The 25354-nt window shown below is 34.9% G+C and overlaps 1 protein-coding gene across 1 annotated transcript in view; it reads right to left on the minus strand.

Moving 5' to 3' along the window:
- Window positions 1-13806, minus strand: part of mbtps1 (membrane-bound transcription factor peptidase, site 1) — a 56046-nt gene extending 42240 nt beyond the window's left edge. Inside the window, exons 1-2 of the mRNA XM_059334382.1 lie at window positions 13636-13806; window positions 1693-2282 (exon numbers count right to left, since the gene is read on the minus strand). Coding sequence (XP_059190365.1) covers window positions 1693-1894 — 202 coding nt within the window. The 5' untranslated portion in view covers window positions 1895-2282; window positions 13636-13806. The remainder of the gene's footprint in view (window positions 1-1692; window positions 2283-13635) is intronic.
- Between the last annotated feature and the right edge of the window lie 11548 nt (window positions 13807-25354).

The raw sequence follows: 25354 nt of genomic DNA on the forward strand, positions 1-25354 counted from the left end.
GCCTGTATTTAACCTGTCAAAGTAATATGAGGACAGAGCTTGTATAGCAAGTTGTTCCAACTACATGAATGGGGTGTGTTATATTCTCAGCTCAGCACAACAACTGCACTGTTGTGATTTGATTTAACTGAAATGTAGGTGTGTTTTATTCCCTTTATAGATGATATAGCATTGTTACAGATAAACAAGGTGTGTATGCCTATAACTCATAAAAGGTAATATGTTTGCTTGCTGTAAGAAAATATTTCTCCTCTTCTCTTATGACTGATGATAAGAAAGTTGATACAGCATAGCATCGGGATATTTTGAGCAGCAATATAATATTGATTAATGGCCGCCAAGTATCGATATTTAACGTTCCGGCTGGCCGTCAGTATTTTCGTTTTTCAAGGCTGTAGCGGACTCAATTTTAAGAATATACTGGAGATACTGGGATCATATGTAACAAGAACATCTAAGGAATTGTGTCCGAAAGCTACGGAAAATAACGCTGCAAAGTAAGGATTTTTTTTAATGTTTCAGAGCAGTAAAGCCAAAAGTTAAAGAAAGTTTGATAAGTTAAATTAAGTTGACAGAATACTTTGTTGGTCAGTCTGTGGGTTTGACTCTCATTGTGGAGAAATAAAAAGACTGAAGTGAGATGAATAGACTGAAAATTGTCTCTTATTTGACAAAACAATTATCGACTGAATTTAATTTTGTGGACACAAAAGGAAGTCAAATTGTAATATATCGTATCGCAATACTCACCATATCGCAAAATGCTTAAAATCGCAATAATATCGTATAATGACTCAAGTATCGGGATAAGATCGTATCGTGGGGCCTCTGGGGATTCACACCTCTAACTGGTACTATTTGATAGATCACGGTAAGTTAAAGATATTCAACCTCTGCATTTAACCCATCCTTTTTACACACCAGTGAACACACCATTCTAGGAGCAGTGGTCAGCACATTATTGCTCCTGGGGAGCAGAGCAGTGATAGGGTTAGGTGCCTTACTCAAGGGCAATAGTGGGCAAAATTTTGGCGAGGGACAAAACTGGCATGTCCATATTCCCATGACCTCTGACTAGGGCTGGGGGATATGGCCCTAAAAGAATATCACGATATTGCAGGCATTTTTTGCGATAACGATTTTTTTTTTTGTCTGTATAAATAAATAAAAATCTAACATGTAGTTTGAAGTGCAAATCTCAACAGTTGCCAAATAGAAAAAATTTACTCCTGACTCTTGAGTATGAGCAAATAATAAAAATAACCATTTAGGTGATCCGGGGGAATATTTTAATGAAATTTTGTAAAAGAGAATAAAGGTTCTTGTATGTTTTATTTAAGGCATCTTATTTTGACAGTCTTCTTGTAAATTATGTGGTGGATTCTGTTAACACACTGTGCTCTTATTTTGAAAGCTGCATGTGTTTAGCGACAGGGAGTACGTAGCTTTTTGTGATTAAAACAACTTTAACCACTACATCAAGAAGTAGGAACATTGCCAATATCATGATATGCATTTTTTTAACCATAAAAAAAAAAAACAGATATTATTGTGAACGATACGATATGACACCCCTACCTCTGACCTCAAGATATGTGAATGAAAATGGGTTCTATGAGCCTCCCCGTTACACACATGCCCACTTATGTTAATCCCATGCAGACTGGGAGGGAAATAACTAGTTTTTCTTACCATGTTCCACCACGTTAGAGGAGAACTCCAGTTTGAGGGTTAACTGGGAGCAGTTGGAGCCAGGTGATGAAGAGGGGGGCTCTGTGTTGGGGGCGTGGTCAGAGTCCGATTCGCTTCCTCCCATTGGCTCCATCCCAACTACAGGCAGGAAGCCCATCACCAGCCCCAAAAGCATGGACGCCCACACAGGAAGCAGGAGCATTTTGAGTTTAGAAGTGGCAGGAACCTTTAATTTAGCCAGGCCCTTTGTAACAGTGGCAGCAGGTGTGCTGTTTCAGATGAAAAATGAGCAGCTAAAACCTGGTTGGGGTCAGAGGTCGGGACAGAGCATTTCAGGTCCACAGCTCCAAAAATGAGTCCATACTGCAAACGGCCTGAGCAGCTAGATTAATTTCTTTCTGCGTTTTCTCTCCATGGTGGTATTCCAGGGTGGAGGTCAGTGGCACAGCCAGAGCAGGAACATAGTTGCCATGTTGGGAAGCGGAGGAGGCAACCAGTAAGAGCAGTGGATGGACGGGAGGAGGTGGGAGCAGTGACGGAGGAAGATGCTGGTGTCAACGTAGAGCTCCACTGCAGTCCTTTCTGTTTATCTGGAAGACAAAAACAAAACTAAACTAAATTAATGGCTAGGACAGAGCTGGTTGACATTTACATTTTTTACAATATCTACCTGCATTAAACAATTTCCAAACATGCTGTTACACCCACAAACAAGAATCTTACCAATCTATCATTTCAGATTAATGGAGAATTGATTTTGTGACCTTGCAAACACATGCTCTCAGCATATGGAATCAATTCTCCATCAGTTCCACAGCTGTTGCAGAAAATCTGCATAATTGCAAACTGAATCAGTAGTGCCAATTACACAGCAACATATGTAAAGTTTAACATTAAAGAGCAGTAGCAATGATGGTGGCCATCCCAGACAAATAGCTGTAACAGCAGAACCACTGAGTGTATCAAACTGAACAAGGTTTTAGTATTTCAGTGTACACATTACAGCACTGCAGTTTCTTTGGGAATATCTGACAGCTGATATGCAATGCAAACAGGACAATATCATGTAATATTATGTTATATTATATACTGTACTATTATTTTTATTATATACCGTCTAGTCACTATAGCATTGTTGCCATCATATCACCAGTTTAATTATTACCATCATCTTGCCAACCATCCTACCAACTGATGTTCTTTTTTTAACTTCTTAAGTGTCCTTGTTCTATTCTGTGTTTTTTTTTTCTATTGTTGTTTTTATTTATGCTACCTCAGTATTTTATTCTATTGTATCTTTCTATCTATCTATCTATCTATCTATCTATCTATCTATCTATCTATCTATCTATCTATCTATCTATCAGTCTTAATATATCAGTAAGGCTCAATCAACATTATCAACAAAAATCTATTCAGTCGTTCCCTGGTCTCCGGTTTATCTATGCATCGAAATTTGATGAAAACTGTTCATATGTTTTTTGAGCTCTCGTGTTGACTGACAAACTAAATCAAAGCAAAAACATCGTGATTGCAGATATAACAAACAAGTCGTTAACCTCATAGCATAATTGCCTAAGTCATTTTTTGGCCAAATTGTGATATCTGCCTAAAGCCTGATTTCCACCGGGCGCGTTACAGCAGCATCACGTCAGCGTCTCTACGCAGCATTAGGTAGGACTTCTATTTCGAAAAATCGCGTGAATCTCAACAGAGCAGATCGCACCAGACAGGAAGTCCAACTCAGAATCAGCGTAAAACACTTCCGCCCCTTTCAAAATAAAACACAATACGCAGTTCATGCAGCCTAAAACTACTTCACATCAACATTATGTTATGACCGAGGCACCAGATCAGCAATCAATCAATAAACCAATCAATCAATCAATCAATCAATCAAAGGGTCTCAGAGGATCGGCGACACGGACGACAAGAGACTGATTGTTGAAGTGGAACATCATACAATCATTTATGACATAACATATTGTTTTTATAAGGATAGATGGTCAGATCAACAGATCTTTCACCTCAGAGAAGCAAAGCAAGCTGTTGGTTGTTGTTGTTGTTTACTTTATACACACAGTTTATCCATAGACTCTATAAATAGAGTTTAAAGTTTATCACGGGATCTTGCGGTCTCCCGTATGGTCAGGATTATCGCGTGATCTTGTTATCTCGCGTGTATACGGCCGGCTCGCTAAGCTGACGTGCTGCTGCTGTAACGCGCCTGGTGGAAATTCATCATAACTTTACTCTCCTACCACTGCTGTATCTTTCTGCCTTATTGCCTTTGTTCTCAACCTATCAGAACACTTGTTAGAGTCCAAAATCACTTTCTGCCTTAGTCATCTCCTTGACTTAGGCATTTTTGCTGCTACATACAAACCAAACTACTACTATTATTTATATGTAAGAGAAAAATTGCCTTAGTCAGGGCGTATTCTGCCTAAGTCACTTTTATCTGTTATGAAATTGATGTGTTTAATTTTTTATGCAAACTTGTTCACACTTCTATTTGAACTTACTGTTACAATATCAATTAAAAATACCAATGGATTATTTATTTATTTATTTATTTTAATACATGTATTTGTTTACATATTTTTGTAGACTTTTTATATTTTTCTCCCATTTATTGTTTTTCATTTATTGCTTATTTGTAGGACACCTTTGTTACTTATAATGAAATTATGAAGCATTGGACAAACCAGAGATGGATGTATTTTTGATATACTGTACTGTCTGCTTCACAATAAAAAAAATTGAAACTATAAAAAAATAAAAAAAATACCAATGGGCTTACTAAAAATTGTGTTTTTTCTTGTTTCCCCGAAAACGTTCAAATATGACTTAGGCAAATATGCTATGAGGCTAACGAAGTGCATTTACTAACCCCCTACAACTCCAGGGTTAGGTAGGAAAACCTTACAGAGGCTTTGTTTTCATTTCTATCCCCTCACGCAGTGTTCAGAGAAAGGAGTGCTTCCTTCGCTGTGCCAAGGGGAAGGAAGGGAGGTGTTGGGTGCAGAGGGATGTAGAATGTGGTATTACTACCATTTCCTCATTAAGCCAATCATGAAGAGTGTGTGCTCCCCTCGGGGGAAAACATCCAACTAGATAGAGCACATTCTCCCAGATAAAACTGACTCATTCCTGCATTGATGACATGGTTCAGTTTTGCAGAGTTATACAGAAGCAGCCAACCACAACCAACTGCAGGAACCAGTGAGGAAACTCAAATGATAACTATCTAATAAAAAACATCTTCATGCTGCAATGAAAACCCAATCTCGTTGCACAAAGAAGAACGTTCTGGGTAGAAACACACAGCACATACACAGAAACTCAGACCAGAACAAAAAGAATCAGCTGGGCTGCCTCAACTGACCCTGAGACTGTGTGATATATGACTCCCCAACACACACATGTGCCAAGCGCAACACCAGAGTTCATGAGAACCAGCTCCATGCTGACTGAGGGTCCAGCCCAGGTTATATAAGAGGACCCCCCTTCCTGCAGAGCCAGTAATTGCTTCTGACCTTACACTAGAGCAGCGATTCCCAAACTTTTTTAGCCGTGCACCCCCTTCTATGTCCCAACCGGGTTGACGCACCCCCAATCCCCCACACCTTCAAAAAAACAAAATGCAAAAAGTTTTTTACAGCCATATTAAAGGTGGAGGATGATGACAGGCTCAGGATCAGAGGCAGAAAGCAGATCAGTTGAGAAAATGTTATAATATTTTGAGCTGCGTTGAACAAAAATTGCAGCAAATTTAAATGAGCGTGGAGTGAACACAACCCCGTCATCATAACACAGGCTGGAAAAATGAGACAAGAACAAGAAGATAACTTCTTCTACGCTTCATTATAAGATCAAAAACAACCAAAAATAGATGCAAAAATGACCAAAGATGACACAAAATTATTAAAATAGACACAAATTGACCACAAATACATGTAAAAATTACCAAACAACCAAAATAGATGCAAAAATGAACAAAAAATGACACAAAATTGAATAGCCTGTATTTATTAATTAATCAATAACACGTCTTTGTTGTGTGGGGGGAAAAAATGTAATTGTGTCATTATCAGACCGCCATTACTATTATTTTTCATCTCGCGCACCCCCTAGCAGCAGCTCACGCACCCCCAGGGGTCCACGCACAACACTTTGGGAATCCCTGCACTAGAGGGACACACATTTTTTTTTACATTGAAGCACCCACCCATTCTCCTTTTGGCTACTGATTTCATCGATCAGCATTTACAGAATCAATTCAACGTCTGTGCACTGTGGACCAGCTGTTCTCTGACTGCTGCACAGAGCACGTGTGCAACATGTTCCAGAGCTGAGTGTACCGATATGCACTATGCAATGTGTGTGTGTGTGTGTGTGTGTGTGTGTGTGTATACCTTCAGCCTATTTTATCCAGATGGGCCTAACTCTATTATCTGGCTGTCATTGCAAATCAAACACTCCCATCAAAGGATGAAAACACGTGAACAACCTGTTTAAGCAGCATATGTGTGTGTGCCACCTAACAGCAGCCATACAACTGCTATGAAGTGAGGAGCACACTAATATTAATACTAATATTAGCAGCTTCTACGGCTGCCAAGAAAACCATTATAGGTTAATTGTCACGAATTTCAAGAGAACCTGGCTTTTATTGTTTTTTTGTTAATAATGCTACACCTGAAACCATAATCAATTGGTCTAAAGCTATTGCTGTGGTCCAAGGGTTACTTTGAATTTAATTAACGTTTCATATGATTCTCTTTTTATCCTGGAATCTGTGTATATTACCAGTCTCTCTATATTTCTGTTTGGGCTAAATTTATGTTGTTGTTGTTGTTTTTTTTGGGTTGTCTGTCTGTTTTCGCCGTGTGGCTTTGTACTGGTGTATCGTTAAAACATTTTTTAAAAATAAATAAATATAATAAAAAAAATTTTTCAAAAACTAATTAAAACTAGCAAACTCACTCTTAAAACTAACTAAAACTAACTGAATTTGAAAACAAAAATTGACAACGAAATTAAAACTAAAACTAATGAAAAATCCAAAACTATTATAACCTTGCTACAGACATGAAGTGAACATTTTTGTTTGTTTGTTTGTTTGTTTGTCTGTCTGTTTTCGCCGTGTGGCTTTGTACTGGTGTATCGTTGTTTTCATTTTTGTTGTTGTGGTTATCCTTTATATTATTCTTTGTATGTTATTTGTGTGTACATTGTCTAATTTGTAAATATGTTTCTGAGTCTTTGTTGTCTAGAGTTGTGTTTTAGTGTTTTGTTTTCATATTGTGGATCCTAATAAGTAATCCACTGTTCTTTTCTTTGTTTCTTCGTTAATAAAAATATTTTTTTTTAAAAAGTGAGGAGCACACAAATAGATTTACATGACACCATTTACAGTGGTGTATAAACAAGTCCAGATTATGTTCAGTCCTAAACCTGCTTTTAACCATGTAATCACTAGTGTATAATCTTAGCCATCTGGTTCTCCTGTTGGTTCCCTCGTGTCCTCTCTGAAGACCATAATAACACTCGCATACATTACTTCTACTTAGTCCTGCACTGATATGCCACGGTATGATCTAGAAACTGATGGTTATTATACTGTGGACATTTGCTTATCTCTGCTAGTGAAAAAAACATATTTAAAAAATGGAGACTTATTAGAAATACTATTTAAAAAGGTAAATAACAATAAAGTGTTTGTTCAATCAAAACAAATCTTAAACAAATATAAAGACATCAACTTTACAAAGTACAGAAATTTAGAAAAGCCTCTGTAACATGGACAGACATATGTAGACTGTAATTCTGTAATATACAAAGTAATTGTATTTATGTTTATAATATTTATATATATAGTAATTTACAATATACATGTATAGGTATTCACAATGTAATATAAATTGTTTATAGTATATGTATATATATAATTATTTATAATATTTGTATGTGACTATATTGATTATTCATATATATATATATATATATATATATATATATCTATATATATACTGACCTGTTAAGGGGTAGGACTAGATAGGTTTTTTTACTTCTTCCTACCCCCTTTCGAGCTTGCAGAAAGTGTCTGTTTTTTTCAATTTTTTTTGCTTTTTTGTTTTGTTTTTTATTTACTCATCTATTAATATTTAAACTTGTTTTTTTATTGCTTGCATGTTCGAAATAAAGAAAATCAATCAATCAATCAATCAAATCTTCTATTTTCATTCCTTTGAGGATCATTGTAACTATAATATTCATAATAGTAATTGTGTAATACTGTGATACTGTGTTAGTTCTGAGACTTTTCTCATACTCTGATCATTTTGTATCAGTGCTACCCTACTACTTGCATTCTAGCAGGCCTTTCAAATTAAAGGTCACACATTGTGAAAACTGTGATTTCCGTATCTTTTGATTATAAAGCAGGTCTGAGTGTTATATAAATACTGTGAAATTACCTGAACATGCAATCCATGAGGATGTGCACAGCCTGTATTGAAAAATTATGCCTTTAAACAAGCTGTCAGGACTTTCGTATGGTTGTAATTTCACTACTATATTTTATGTGTAGAACGTGCTGCAACTGCGCAGTTACAAGTATTTCCTGGTTGTAATTACGTTTTTTTTTGTTTTTTTTTTGTTTGTTTTTTACTTTTTTAATGTTCTACACTGTAAAATTTTTTTTGTGGAAATTACAGTAAAAAACTGACAAATTGCATCAAAAATAGGTTGTAAAATTAAACATTGTACATCACCGTAGTAGATACTTTTAATTACTGTAAATCAAAGAACAGTATAACACATTAAATTCTACCGCCATAAACTGTAGAAAACACACAGTTTTGCTGTAAAAATATAACATTTTCATGTAAAGTTAATGGAGAAATACCATGATGAAACAATTATCCTAAAAGTAATGGGATTATTCTGTATAAATTACAGTTTTTGCTGATATTTACATACGCTCACTGTAGCTGCCGGTATTTTACCGTAAATTAAACAGATTTTTTTTTTACAGTGTAATAGAAACCCAAACTACAAGTATGTACCCAAAACAAGCACATGTCCCCTTGAAAGGATATTATGTTATATTATATAGTTTTTATGCAAAATCACAGCTAACATATGAAGCTGTACAGTTGTCTCTCTCCAAAGTTTTAACAACAATGTTGTTCATAAAATGTATAAAGTTACCAAGTGAACCAAGTGAGACTGAACTGGTCTACTCTGACCAAAATAAAATACACTTTTTTAGGATTATGATGAGAATGCTTTTGTAGTGATATACTAGCTCTAGGGCTGGGCGATAAGGCCCTAAAAGAATATCACAATACTTCAGGCTATTTTTGCGATGACGTTATTCTTGACGATATTAGGAAATACTTAAAAAGATATAGAAAATATGATTTTTTTTTTTAGTCTGTATAAATAATTACAAATCTAACATGTAGTTTAAAGTGCAAATCTCAACAGTTGCCAAATACAAAAAAAATTGACTCTTGAGTATCAGCAATAATAAAAATAACCATTTAGGGGTTCTGGGGGCATATTTTAATGCATTTTGTAAAGGAGAATAAAGGTTCTTGTATGTTTTATTTAAGGCATCTTATTTTTTTGACAGTCTTCTTGTAAATTCTGTGGTGGATTCTGTTAACACACTGTGCTCTTATTTTGAAAGCTGCATGTGTTTAGCGACAGGGAGTCAGTAGCTTTTTGTGATTAAAACAACTATAACCACGACATCAAGAAGTAAGAACGTTGCCAATATCATGATATGCATTTTTTGAACCATAAAAAAAAAAATACCGATATTATTGTGAACGATACGATATGGCACACCCCTAACTAGCTCACACCAAGTGTTGTACATGAAACACTGGAGCACCCAAAACAAAAGTCCTCATCCTTACTTTCACTGCATGTGTGTAGTCACATGGTTACCCCTGATTAAGATTAATTACTTTATTAATCCCACAATGGGGAAATTCAATCTTTGCATTCAACCCATCCTTTTTTACATTCAAGGAGCAGTGGGCAGCACATTATTTCTACCCGGCGACCCTCAGGTTACAAGCCTGATTCCTCACCTCTAGGCCAGCTATTCTCAACCTTGGGGTTGGGACCCCAATTGGGGTCGCGAGATGATTTCTGGGGGTCGCCAAGTCAGCTCTGTCTCCACTGTGTTAAAGTGTTCATGTGTTAATGTGTTTTAGTCTTTTTGGTCATTTAATGTCTTTTTTTTTTTGTCATTTTGTGTCTTTTTTAGATCATTTTGTGGTCAGTTTGTGTGTTTTTTGGTAATTTTGTTTCCTTTTTCTGGTCATTTTCTGTCCTTTTTTGTAATTTTGTGTCTTTTTGGTAATTCTGTTTCTTTTTTTGGTCATTTTGTGTCTTTTTTTGGTCATTTTGTGTCTTTTGGTCATTTTGTGTCTTATCTAGTCATTTTGTGTCTTATCTGGTAATTTTGTGTCTTTTTTGGTCATTTTCTGTTCAGTGAGCGGGGGTCGCGGACAACATGCATGTTAAATTGGGGGTCGCGACTCAAAAAGGTTGAGAACTACTGATCTAGGCCACGGACTAATCTGATGATCAATCCAAACAAACCACTAGATATAGGCCTACTCTACGGGTACAGACATGTAGAGATGATGTAATTAAAAGCCCCTGGTTGGTCTGGTCCAACAGGAGGGGGCTCAGCCACCAGTTCCGGCTCGGGGCAGGATCCGTGCAATGTGAGACAACAATACAGCTAACAACTACTGGTTACGACCTAGGTCTGTAAAAATAGCCCCAATGGTTAGGGTAGGGCTGTAAAAGACAGGCTGGGAGTACCTGTGTCAACATAACACCAAGCCACAAAACAGCTTCAAACCTCCAGGCAAATACAGATTAGTAGCTAGGGAAGGACCCCCACCACAATCAGAGGAAAGAGGAGATCCACAGCAGTGTGAGTAATTTACAGGCAGAGAGGTGGAGTCACTTCTCTGGATGTTACAAGATGAATGCCTTAGGAAATGACTTTAAGATGAAATTTGGTTTCATTGCATCAATTATTTAAACAATTGCAACTACTTACAATTTATGAGGTCAATAAGTATCTAACAGGGTTTCTTATGTATCAAGTAATTTGCCTTCCTGCATCTTTACCTAACTTTTTTCATAGTTACTTTGAGTTTAATTCTCATTATCATGCACATCTTACAAGAAGAAATAATGATTACATATTCCTTTCTGTAGGACCTCTGTTGCCAAATTCTCATTTGTTTATCAAGGTGCAGTGTTGTGGAAAGACATAAAACATCTAACAGAATCATGTTCCTCTTTAAATACTTTTAAGACAAAGCTCAAAAAAATCCCTACAGATGTTCTACACCTTTGTATTTGTTTTGTTTAAATTTTGTTTGTATTTTTTATTTTCATCTAGCTATGTAATTTAAGTTAAGTATAGTTACTTATAGGTTTAAGAGGGAGGGTCGCGTATATAAGCCCTTTGGGCTTTTTGATCTTTCCTGCATTTTCTTTTACTGTTTCTTGTACTGTTATTTCTTAACGATTGTATGTTTTTTAAGTGCAAACAACAACAAATAATTATTATTTTTTTAATTCTGGCAGCAACGCTCACAACTCCAAAAACTATGAAACTAGAAGATAAGAGCAGCTGTTGTTAATAAAAAAACAAAACAAAAAAACAAACATGCATGTATTTATTCTACAGTGCTAGCCACTTAGGGTGCTTGAGTTTCAGGGCAAACAATAGCCTAACTTCTTATGACCAACTTGGAACTTTCACAGCCTTACCAACTTTCACATACTTACTTCTGTTCTATGTAGTGATCGTGGGTTACCTCCCTTAGTAAACCAATCCCTTCACAACATACACACACGTTTAAATGCCTTTAGTTTACATTAGAGGCAGCATGAAGGATCCAGTGTTACCAGGATTTACACACACTGGCCATACTATCAGCATCGATAGGGCCATGAGATTGAACAGTTTTCTGCTTTCCAGTGCGACAAATATTCATCTAAAACCTTAGCTAATTAAGGTTAACCCTATAAAGCCAATTGTATCATATTTGATACACAAGTTTTTGAGACCCATACATCATCAGTGTGATATTTTTTTTCCTGAAAAACCTGATGTATACATGTGTTGAAGAAAAAAAAACTGAGCAACAAATTGCACAAAAATACAAGATATAGCAAAATTTATATGCAGGTTCCCCTGGTGGATCAGTCATTGCTGCGTGAAAACTTCATATCAGCAGATGTATGATGTTGTGTTATATGGAAAAAAATATTTTGCATGTTTGAGGAAAATGTTAAAAGGAAGTAAAGTCTTAAAAGGTTAAAAATGTTGGGTTTTATATGTTTTTGTTAGTTCAAGAACAAACGGTGAGCAACAAATTGCACAAAAAGAACTGATGTGTCAAATATGACACAAATTAAAATCATATATGCCTATTGTTTTTAGATTTTTTTGTTAATTACCTGTCAGCAGGTTCAATAAACACTCCAGTTTAAAAAAAAAAAGGAGAATTTTCTGGCAATTATTTAGTGGTTCAGGCTTTATAGGGTTAAGGTAAGACAAAAAACCAAAGCCATGAAGCGAAACACAACGTTAAAAGAAGACTTCATCGGAATAAACAAAGCAAGCATCAACAGACACATGCTGGAGGCGAGTAACGTTATCTCACCATTTTAACCCTATAAAGCCTGAACCACTAAATAATTGCCAGAAAATTCTTCTTTTTTTTTAAACTGGAGTGTTTATTGAACCTGCTGACAGGTAATTAACAAAAAAATCTAAAAACAATAGGCATATATGATTTTAATTTGTGTCATATTTGACACATCAGTTCTTTTTGTGCAATTTGTTGCTCACCGTTTGTTCTTGAACTAACAAAAACATATAAAACCCAACATTTTTAACCTTTTAAGACTTTACTTCCTTTTAACATTTTCCTCAAACATGCAAAATATTTTTTTCCATATAACACAACATCGTACATCTGCTGATATGAAGTTTTCACGCAGCAATGACTGATCCACCAGTGGAACCTGCATATAAATTTAGCTATATCTTGTATTTTTGTGCAATTTGTTGCTCAGTTTTTTTTTCTTCAACACATGTATACATCAGGTTTTTCAGGAAAAAAATATCACACTGATGATGTATGGGTCTCAAAAACTTGTGTATCAAATATGATACAATTGGCTTAACCATGAAATAATTGCCAGAAAATTCAATTTTTGTAAAAACTGAGTGCTTATTAACCTGCTGACGAATTTTAAGAAATAAATAAATTGCATATATGAATTCTAATTTGTATCATATTTGACACATCAGGTCTTTTTGTGCATTTTGTTGCTCACAGTTTGTTTTTCTCGAACTAACAAAAACATATAAAACCCTAACATTTTTAACCTATTAAGACTTTGACTTTTCCTTTTTCCTCAACCATGCAAAATACATATTTTTTTCCATATAACACAACATCATACATCTGCTGATATGAAGTTTTCACGCAGCAATGACTGATCCACCAGTGGAACCTGCATATACATTTTGCTATATCTTGTATTTTTGTGCAATTTGTTGCTCAGTTTTTTTTCTTCAACACATGTATACATCAGGAAAAAAATATCACACTGATGATGTATGGGTCTCAAAAACTTGTGTATCAAATATGATACACTTGGCTTTATAGGGTTAATGTCGACAGTAAATAATGTGTTACATGTTAATGTCGTTAAAGCTACACTAAACCATGCGGAATGGGTTTTGTAAATAAGACGACATGCTAATAGATATGTTAGCCTCAGCAGCCAATCACATGTATAGCGTTAGCTAGCTAGCTAGCTAGCTCAGTAATGTTTTCCCTGATGTGCTGGTTGTTTTGTGTTGGTCCTACTCACCGAGTTCACCACACGTCGATATTATCTGTACGTATTTTTCACTGTCCGTGTATTAATAAGCTGACAGCTACTCGTAAAGGTAGTTTATTGTCCAACGAACAAAAGCTAGCAGCAAACTCACTAAACGCTACAGCCGCAGACCACTGACGTCTGGTTATGATAGGATGCCAGGTAGATAACTTATCCCCCGAAACGGTCGCACCCAGCTAGCTAATCCATACAGATAATACACGTCGTAAAGAGGTGGCTGTTTTCAGAGAAGCATAAACTATAAATCACATAGTCGTGGTCACCTTTCTCTTGCATTTTAAGGGCGCATTTAACTTTAACCCTATAAAGCCAATTGTATCATATTTGATACACAAGTTTTTGAGACCCATACATCATCAGTGTGATATTTTTTTCCTGAAAAACCTGATGTATACATGTGCAGTGGCAGTTCTACACAGGGGCCTCCAGGGGCCACTGCCCCTGTGAAAAAGCCTTTGGCCCCTGCTGTGGCCCCTGTGTCAAATTGTTCAAACAATATCTCATTGTACACAAAAGGAACCCAGAATGTGTACATTGTATAATAGTTTAACTCTATGGAGTCTTATATGGATATTTTGTCAATTTTTTAATCCTTTTCATGTCTTTTTGTGTCTTTGAACGTCATTTTGTGTCTTTTTTGGTCATTTGTGTCTTTTTTTGGTAATTTTGTGTCTGTTGTTGTGTCTTTTTTTTGTCATTGGTGTCATTTATGTGTCTTTTTTGTGTCTGTTTTAGTTATTTTGTGTCTTTTTTGCTCATTTTTTTGTCATTTTTTGTCATTTTTGTGTCTTTTTTGCTCATTTTGTGTCATTTTTTTGTAATTTTTGTGTCTTTTTCAAGACATTCAACGATTTTGAATGCTTAAATATCATCTTTGCCATTTTTTTCATGTGCTAATGTGCCCCTCTGATTAAACACTGGCCCCTCCTTGGCCCCCACAGTAAAACTGGTCTAGAACCGCCACTGTACATGTGTTGAAGAAAAAAAAACTGAGCAACAAATTGCACAAAAATACAAGATATAGCAAAATTTATATGCAGGTTCCACTGGTGGATCAGTCATTGCTGCGTGAAAACTTCATAATCAGCAGATGTACAATGTTGTGTTATATGGAAAAAAATATTTTGCATGTTTGAGGAACATGTTAAAAGGAAGTAAAGTCTTAAAAGGTTAAAAATGTTGGGTTTTATATGTTTTTGTTAGTTCAAGAACAGACGGTGAGCAACAAATTGCACAAAAAGAACTGATGTATCAAATATGACAAATTAAAATCATATATGCCTATTGTTTTTCGATTTTTTTTGTTAATTACCTGTCAGCAGGTTCAATAAACACTCCAGTTTAAAAAAAAAGGAGAATTTTCTGGCAAGTATTTAGTGGTTCAGGCTTTATAGGGTTAATTATATGACTATAGCTTGTGATGGTTTATATCAAACCTGGCAACCCAGCGGGCCTCCAGCTCCCACTCTACTCCAGCCTTCCCGGTCATGCTGCGGTTTAACCAGCAGCGGGCGCTGTTTACTGTCAGGAAACTGGACTATAAACAGGACCAAGGCAGATTAAATATGCGTATTTAACCCTCTGGAGTCTTCAAAAGCTCCAAAGCATGACTTCAGTCAGTTTGATGATGATATACCAAGTAAAACTAGAGACAAGGTCAAATCAATTTAGTATAAAATGATATAACTGAATGTAACCCTCTTATATGTTATATTTGCAGCCTTTGTTCACATTTGTAACAGTGTTTTGAAAGTAAAAGAAAAGATCAAAATCACATTTTATGTTGGACTAAAAAAAGATAGAAAATGACTAAAAAAAAACACACATAAAGACCCAAAATGACCAAAAAAGACCCAAAATGACCAAAAAGGACACAAATACTTGCAAAGACACAAAATGACTAAAAAAAGGACACAAAATGACCAAAATTGTTACGCTTAACACACAAGACACAAATAAAATAGTCACACTAGAATAAAAACCAGAGTTGGATGACAGGATCACACAATTACAAGGTCACATTTATGCTGGTTTTTCTTTGTTTCTTTTTGGTTCAAAATGTTGATCTAGTATGTCAGAATAAAAAAATCAATTATTATTATTATCAGGTCATATAGGTGAGGTTGTGCTGAAAAACCCCCCCAACATGGCATTTAAACATTTGTTAAGGGGTGTATACAGGCAGGATGAAAAGGATTCAAAAATGGACAAAATAGCCCCAGACTCCATAGAGTTAACCTTTTGAAGTGTAAAAATACCAACTCAGTTAATTTATGGAACTATTAACTAATTTTCTTTGGATTAAGCAACAGCAGTATGACACAGCAGCTCTGCAGGGTGTAGTACTTCAACTTTCTTCTTCCTCAACCTAACAGTTTGACCTTTTTAATAAATGTAAATACGATGTGACTATAAATGCAGTTTAGGACTGACAGCTCATTACAACATTCACAAGCAATCATATGTTGTCAAGCAGTGGTGAAAAACTGAAAAGGTCACCAGTCCACAAAGTTTCCTAGTATGTATAATCCATCGTGTCTTGTCAAAATAAAGGCAGGCCCACATGGCACTTCATTATACTTTCTCTATTTAAGATCACCCTGTGTCTATCAGTTAATACTTGCCCAGTCCAGAAGTATTAGTAGCCGTTACGTAGCTGGATAAGCCTGTTGTTTAATTCTAAACCTTCGTCAAGTGGTTTTTATTGCCTAAAGCTTACTGTTTCCTGTGAACTTAAAAGTTTATTTTGAAAAGCCACTGTGCATGTAAGTACTTGGACCAGCCCATGACACTTCCAAAACCAGATTAGAGCTGCAGGGCCGTGACAAAATGTCTGTATCTGATGACAATGGGTTGCAAATGTGTATTGGGGTGCAAGAAGGAATAAAAATAGTTAACTAATAAAGCTAAAAAAACAACAGAAGTTCAACAAAAATAAGCTAAAATGCCTTAACCCTTTGATGCACAACATATTGACCCCCCTTCTAATGCACAACATGGGTCAAAAATGACCCTCATTCATTCCCCATGTTATTTATTATCAATGTATTTTATGATTGAATATTCCAAGTATTCTTTAAATATCTTGTTTTTGATAACAACAGATCATTATTTACATTTTTCCTCTCATACTTTATGAAGAAAAACAGTTTTTGTATTATTACATAGCTAACTACTTGGCTAAGTAGCTTGCTAAGCTAACTACTTAGCCAAGAAGTTAGTTAAATAGTTAGCTTAGCAAGCTACTTAGCTAAATACTTAGCCAAGAAGTTAGTTAAGTAGTTAGCTTAGCAAGCTACTTAGCAAAATACTTAGCCAAGAAGTTAGTTAAGTAGTTAGCTTAGAAAGCTACTTAGCCAAGAAGCTAGCTACATAGTTAGCTTAGAAAGCTACTTAGCTAAATACTTAGCCAAGAAGTTAATTAAATAGTTAGCTTAGCAAGCTACTTAGCTAAATACTTAGCCAAGAAGTTAATTAAATAGTTAGCTTAGCAAGCTACTTAGCTAACTACTTAGCCAAGAAGTTAGTTAAATAGTTAGCTAAGCAAGCTACTTAGCTAAATACTTAGCCAAGAAGTTAATTAAATAGTTAGCTTAGCAAGCTACTTAGCTAGATACTTAGCCAAGAAGTTAGCTACATAGTTAGCTTAGAAAGCTACTTAGCTAAATACTTAGCCAAGAAGTTAGTTAAGTAGTTAGCTTAGCAAGCTACATAGCTAAATACTTAGCCAAGAAGTTAGTTAAATAGTTAGCTTAGAAAGCTACTTAGCTAAATACTTAGCCAAGAAGTTAATTAGTTAGCTTAGCAAGCTACTTAGCTAAATACTTAGCCAAGAAGTTAGTTAAATAGTTAGCTTAGCAAGCTACTTAGCTAACTACTTAGCCAAGAAGTTAGTTAAGTAGTTAGCTTAGCAAGCTACTTAGCTAAATACTTAACCAAGAAGTTAGCTAAGTAGTTAGCTTAGCAAGCTACTTAGCTAAAAAATGGATATGGGTCTTTTTTGACCCTTGTTGTGCATTAGAAGAGTAGTGACACAAAAAGGGATTTTATTTAAAAAATTAATAAAGGAAAACATAAAATTAGGATGTATGATGATCAAAAATAAACTAATTGAGGAAAACCTGGAATACTGGATGATGAAAATAATTTATTGCAAAGATATAGAACATAACTCTTTCGGGTCATTTTAGACCCATGTTGTGCATCAAAGGGTTCAAAAATGTCTTGTTCTTCACTCTGGTTCATTAACTTCCAACAGCTCCTGTTGGACCAATCCAAAGTTATTATAGTTAACGAAATAACGAAAACTAGAATTGAAAAAACATTTTCGTTAACTGAAATGAAAATAAAAACTTGAGTTTTTAAAAAAACGATAACTGAAACTGTATTGTGTGGTTACAAAACTAACTAAAATTAGAATGAAAATGTCCTTAGTTTTCGTTTTTGTCAACTTTTTTCATTCATAATTCAGTGTTTCTATTTGAACATGCAACACATGGTGAATATGTTTACTGAGACTGGGATGTCTACACTAGAACCAAAATTCAAAACACCCAGAACTGTAAGAGTTAATAACCTTATTGGGGCTGAGATGATAAACCAAAGGAAATAAAGGAAACATTTATTATGACCTCTTTGAATCTGGCACCCAACACATAGCCCATTACAAAAAAACTAAAACTAACACTAAAACTAATAAAAACTAAACTAAAACTAAGCATTTTCAAAAACTAAAAACTAAACTAAAACTAGAAAGCTCACTCTAAAAACTAACTAAAACAAACTGAATTTAGAGACAAAAAATCACAACAAAATTAAAACTAAAACTAATGAAAAATCCAAAACTATTATAACCTTGGACCAATCACAAACAGGTGAATAGTGTTAAAATCCAAATGCAATCCGACAAGTCAGGTTCGAGTGTTTTATTGGCACGTACAACTCACCGTTTAAAAAAATAAAAAAGTTAATGGTAGAAGAATCAAAGTGTTATCATTCATTTAGACACACAATAAAAAAACAACTGTTTTCAGGTAACAGTGATGAGTTGGCTACTTCATTTAGGACGACAGCATTTATATAAAATCACACAGATATATAAAAACATAGGAAACACTTTTACAATTGTGCTGACATTCTGCAAAACTGCTAATGAACTGATTTGGATATTCATTGAACACGGTAAGGTATAAAATAGGCACTCAACAATGTCGCTGACTAATTCATCTAATTCATTTGAGTCCAAATGATAACTTGGTGACTTTGACTCTTAAAGCTGATATTTTATAACAAGTTTAAAATGTTTTATTTCGCATAGATGTTTTGCTCTAGGAGCAATCAATGAACTAACTATGCTGCAGAAAGTAGCACACCTCACCCAAAATCTTTCTTTAAAGATGATCACAGCTGTTTTATCTGGAAAGAAGGAAACAACACTTCTTACCAACCTGGTCTCACAGGAATCCGTGAAATAGCCACGGATTTCGCTTAACTCAAAATCCGTGGAATAGCCACGGAATCGCTCAAATTTCCGTGAAACTGACACGGATTTTGCTACAATGCAAGTTAATGACAGTCATATTTTTCTGGCGAGATCTTCACCACAAAGTGATTATGTACATTCACTGAGTCAATATTTAGAAAATAAAACATATATTTCTCACTAAAAATGTGATCAAAATCCATTTTTATGCAGAAACTAAGTCAAAATATTGATTTTTAACTAAAAATGAGAGAACTGTCCGCCATGTTTTTTGTTCTGACCGCCGGGACCTTGAAAGTCACGTGACTTGGAACAAACCAATAGGAACAAATATCCATGGAATAGCCACGGGATATGACTGTCATTAACTTGCATTGTAGCAAAATCCGTGTCAGTTTCACGGAAATTTGAGAGATTCCGTGGCTATTCCACGGATTTTGAGTTAAGCGAAATCCGTGGCTATTTCACGGATTTCTGTGAGATCAGGTTGCTTCTTACATGTGCCTTTTCAAGCCAACAGAGTGTGTGTTTGATGATAAAAAAGACACATTTGGCGTGGAGTATCTCATGATTACAGAGTGAAGATCTGAGTGTACCAATACCAGTTTCAATGTTAGCCTCACTTACAGTCTTTTATAAACAATTTATTCCCACCAAGAGGTGAGACATCAGGGCAGACAACAGCAGTGGGACAAAAGAAAAGAAGATTTTAAATCAGACTGACATTAAGAAAAAAAGGAAAAAGGTGACAGAGCATCCTGGAACAAGGAAAGGATAAAAGACAAAAAAAAAAAGAAAGGAAAAACTGAGGTCAGCTGACATGGCTCGATTAGGTTTCCAGTATGTGTTAAAAAAGAAGTTCACAACAGCAACACACTTTATAATTCTGGGGTAGATCACAGCAAAATACTATTATAAAGAAGAAATGTAGCAACTGATTTACTCTGGGAGTGTTCGGACTTGACAAAACACAGAAAAACGCAGCAAACAGGTCAGATAAAGAGGATGATCGCAACTTAAAAATATAATTAAATTTAGCTGTATAGGTTAAGTGCTTTACCAGATGGAAGGAAGAAAAAAAAATTACAGAAAAGTTGTGCTACTTTTGGGAAGTACTCAATAATCAAATATGCAAAAATGCATTAAATATTAATTTTTTACTTTAAAAAAAATCTACTTTATTGTAGGCTCTGAATAACGATGTCACCACCTTATTATGCAAGGATGCTGACAACAGAAAATGAGCTACAATCTATTGCTCTTTTACTAATAATATTGTGGATTTAGTGAACTAGAGTTCATCTCTAGACAAACTTGTGGAATGTAGTCTGATTTAAGTGCACTTATAGACAAAAAGGGGCTGTTACACATTTAAGAAATCATATGCATAGTTTAGATTGCATAGTTGCATGTGCTAGGTTTTGTAAATCTTTTAGAATCACACATAGTAACGGTCATTTCATTCACCTCTACATGCTCCTCAGTATCTTCAGTGGTTTCCTTCATTTCGGTCATGAGTGTAGAATACTAAATTTAGGAAGGTTGCCTTTCTGTACCATGCTACCGCTAGTTAGCCTCCGTCCCAAGGCTCTCTGAGGAGCAGAATGATGATGATTTGGGGATTTTCACATCATAATCTGTGCTAAATGGGTTTCTAACCCTTACAACCTTATATTTAACCCATTGAAGCCTGGAAAGCGGATACGTCGTTTTGTAGTATTTGTATAAGCTCTCAAATACTTTTTGAATTTCATTTCTATCTGCTACAGAGGCTGAAAAATCTATTATTTAGTAGAAGCGTTGACACTTCTGTTGAATTTCCAGAAAAACTTCAGATTTTAGGGGCTTATTTTAAAATCGTCCAGAGATTTTACAGGCTTTTTAGGCGTCAATGGGTTAAACAATGTATTTTGACAGAATGGCAATTTTGGTGGGATATGTTGCTGCTGAATTGTAACAAAAACTGACAATATAAAATTCTTATGAGGAAACAGAGTTAGCCAGAGGCTAGCCAGGAAGGCTAGCAGGACCTGGGTTGGGCTGCACCAGCTCGTTTTAAATCCATTGATCGGTTATTACTATACGAAAGCTTACTAACTGGTTTCAAACAACTACTATTTACTATTACAATGTACTAAATAAGATTGCACCATTAAAACTTCAAGGTTAAGTGTGTGTAATTGAGTGTCATCTGTTGGGGAGGTTATAGATTTGAACTAGTGATAGTGCCAACTCGATTATCTAGAACTTTAACGATCAATTAATCGATTAATCGCTATGTTTTTATACATACTCCAGTATGTATAAAAACATGCATACATGGGCAAAATAAAAGATATATATATACAGTACTATGCAAAAGCCTGTTTTGATAATGGACGCTTTTATTTTGAAAGGACGGAAAGAGACTTGATCCTGTCGATCGTAAAACTAAATCAAGTGAGATTAAACTGTAAAGATAATGTTAAGGAGTTCAATGTTTTATGTTTTAGCCCCCGAAGAGGCATGAGGTTAGTTTTCACAGTAATCTTACATATTTAAGTGTTTTTTGTCTTAAATAAGTTTTGGATCAAATGAAACCTAGTAATTCATGCTAGCAAGGTTTGATACAGTAAGCTAGTTTTGCTCAAATTAATCCTCTTGTATTTCTGTGTGTTTTATAATTGTTATTGCAACTTTCGGTAACACTTTACAATAACCATCATTTATAAATGGTAAACAGATAGTTTATTACTGTTTAATCATCATTTATTAACCGTATATAGGCCATTTAGAATGGGAAATACATATTTTTATCAATGTTTAACTAACTAAATCACTTATAAATGGTAACTAGATGGCATATTAATGTAAGTTTATAGTTACTTTACCATTAACAAACAATTAAATTATAATTATTAGTTCATTAATAGTTTTAGTTGCACTCATAACATTTTTAACACCATATTAAATATGCTAATGGTTTTGAAATGATCCATATACCTTTAAGAAATTGGTTGAAAACATTTAATAGACTACTTATGCATAGCACTTTGTAAATGATTAATAATTGGTCTATAAACCATCTAAAAACATTAATTAGATGGTTATTGTAAAGTGTTACCCAACTTTCAGTTTGCAAACTGTAGCTTTTTCCAACTTAATTCTCAGCTCATTGGCTTATTGACGTACGGCCGCAGAACTGAACCCTCGGCCTTGTTTCAGTTCAGTCAGTACTGATACACAGTCAGAGATAACATTAAAATTTACACAGATTGATTAAAAATTCCACGTGATGGACCAAATTCTTAACGACCATCAATTAATTTTTCCCATCCCTAATTTGAACCACCTCAAAACCCTCCCACTCTACCATACTCTAGGGTTAGGGGGATGTATATATATATATATATATATATATATATATATATATATAATATATGGCCATCTGGTAGCACAAAAATGCAAAAGTCCCTCTCTAGAGAGAGTGCTTGGTTACTGTAGAAACATGTTGGTGCAACATGTTGGATTCCTTTAAGAGGACCTGCTGCTACAGTAATGTGACTGGAAACAGGAATTTACTGTAACATCACAAGCTGCAGCTTAACTTCCAAAATATAGAACTACAAAAAGTTGGTCTGCTGTGTAAAACATAAATAACAGAATGTTTCAAATTCCTAATTCAGAGCGTATAAACAATACGATTATGGTCTTTTTTTTTTTTTACAGTTTTCAAACGAATATAACGATTAGAAAATTATCATTCTGTTACAGTTGAAACCAGAAGTTTACATACACTATATAAAAAGACACATATGCTTTTTTTCTCACTGTCTGACATGAAATCAAACAATCACTTTTCCTGTTTTAGGTCCGTTAGGATTACCAAAATTATTTCTATTTGCTTAATGCCAAAATAATAAAATAATCTCATTATTCTGGCATTTAGTAAATAGAAATAATTTTGGTAATCCTAACGGACCTAAAACAGGAAAAGTGATTGTCTGATTTCATGTCAGACAGTGAGAAAAAAAGCATATGTGTCTTTTTATATAGTGTATGTAAACTTCTGGTTTCAACTGTATATTTACAAATTCCCAACTATTTTGGATTCCAGGTGGTAGTTTTGGGAGGAAAACTATATCTTAAACTTCACAGCCAATCCTTTGTAAAAGTAAATCTTATTTTGTTTTATTTCTATCTGTAAACATGGAGAAACTTTTTAGTTGACTCATGCAGATAAACTTGTGAAGGATCTGATTATACAAGCCGAGTTGCACTACCCAAGTTATTGTTTTCGGTATAAGGTGGTAATTTTAGGCAAATTAAGTTATTTTTCTGAAATGTAATTTTAAGTCTTCACAGTTAACATAATTATTGAACAGCGTTTTAATCAAAGTGTTGGGTCAGATATCAGATACAGGCCATATATTTGCTTTGTCATGACAAAATAGTTTGTATGGTGACACTCGTTTTAATTTGGCGCTGTGTAAATCTCTGCTAATGTTATAATTAGCTAATAAGTTTGAACTTACAAAGAGCTGGTGCAGCCGGCAGCAGAGATCTGAGCTTTCATTGTTGCATGTTCCACTTTCAACATTAGCAACAATGAAACAAACACTCTGATGACCACATCGTCCTAAAAAGACATTGAAGCAGGTACTTCACGATTGAATCTATTGGTGCATACACTACCGGTCAAAAGTTTTAGAACACCCCAATTTTTCCAGTTTTTTATTGAAATTCAAGCAGTTCAAGTCAAATGAACAGCTTGAAAGGGTACAAAGGTAAGTGGTGAACTGCCAGAGGTAAATAAAAAAAGGTAAGCTTAACCAAAACTGAAAAATAATGTACATTTCAGAATTATACAAGTAGGCCTTTTTCAGGGAACAAGAAATGGGTTAACAACTTAACTCTATGGAGTCTTGGGCTATTTTGTCCATTTTTGAATTCTTTTCATGTCTTCGTAAGTCATTTTGTGTCTTTTTTGGTCATTTTGTGTCTTTTTTTAGTCATTTTGTGTCTTTTGGTGTCTTTTTTTGTCATTTTGTGTCTTTTTTTAGTCATTTTGTGTCTTTCGGTGTCTTTTTTAGTCATTTTGTGTCTTTTTTTTTGTCATTTTGTGTCTTTTGGTGTCTTTTTTAGTCATTTTGAGTCTTTTTTTTTGTAATTTTGTGTCTTTTGGTGTCTTTTTTAGTCATTTTGTGTCTTTTTGTGTCTTTTTTTGGTCATTTTGTGTCTTTTTTTTGGTCATTTTGTGTCTTTTTTTTGGTCATTTTGTGTCTTTTTTTAGTCCTTTAGTCCAACATAAAATGTGATTTTGAATCTTTTTTTTACTTTCAAAACACTATCATGCTCAATCAAGAATTTTAAATGTTGCAAATGTGCATTCATTTCAGAGTACACTGAGACATTAAACTGCATCATTTTCAATTAAATTCTGGAAAAGTTGGTGTGTTCTAAAACTTTTGACCAGTAGTGTATAGATCATTGGGACCGGGACTGTTTGGCCTATTGTCTAATACGAAACACTGAAGTTTTAACACAAAACAGCTTCACAATCTTTTGACAGCTTTAGAAACAATAATATTAACAGAGAAATAATGGCAAGATGAGATAAAAGCTTAGAACTGACTAATAAAAAATACGCCTTCATTTTGACCTTCAAGGGTGTGGTTGTGTTGCAGTGTTGTTGCTTTACCCACATGTTAAGACAAGGTCTGTACAATTAGCACAAAAAAATTCACAGCAATTTTCAAACCAGGAATGAATGAGGGGAACCTGCCTTCCCCTCTTCCAAAAGTATCCCTTTCTTCTTAGAAACTTCAGTACCCAGAACTCTGTTCAACAGATCCTCGTGGAAGGTCATTATCCAGTGACCACTTGAATGGAGACTAATAATCATGTCAACAATAATAAATAAATATGTAGAGACACAGGGATTGAAAGAACAAAAAGCAGAGGAGTGGAAGGCACCATCCCGCCGGAGAAAAAGTGAAGGAATGGATGGAGAGATGATCTAACCGTTGGAGTTCTAAACTTTATTGGTGTGTCCGTTTCTGTGCTCATTTAGGCCCCGTTCACACGAGGACGCTCGCGGGTAAAAACGACAAAATATTTTATCGGAAGTGCCTTTCGTTTAGACGGTGACGGCGTTTTGGGGGGCTTAAAGATGCAAAAATCTGAAACCACCTTCCAAAGTGGAAAAGTTAAATCCTCTCCTCCGTA

The sequence above is a fragment of the Centropristis striata genome, chromosome 6 (genome assembly GCF_030273125.1).
Source record: "Centropristis striata isolate RG_2023a ecotype Rhode Island chromosome 6, C.striata_1.0, whole genome shotgun sequence".
Classification (NCBI taxonomy): domain Eukaryota; kingdom Metazoa; phylum Chordata; class Actinopteri; order Perciformes; family Serranidae; genus Centropristis; species Centropristis striata.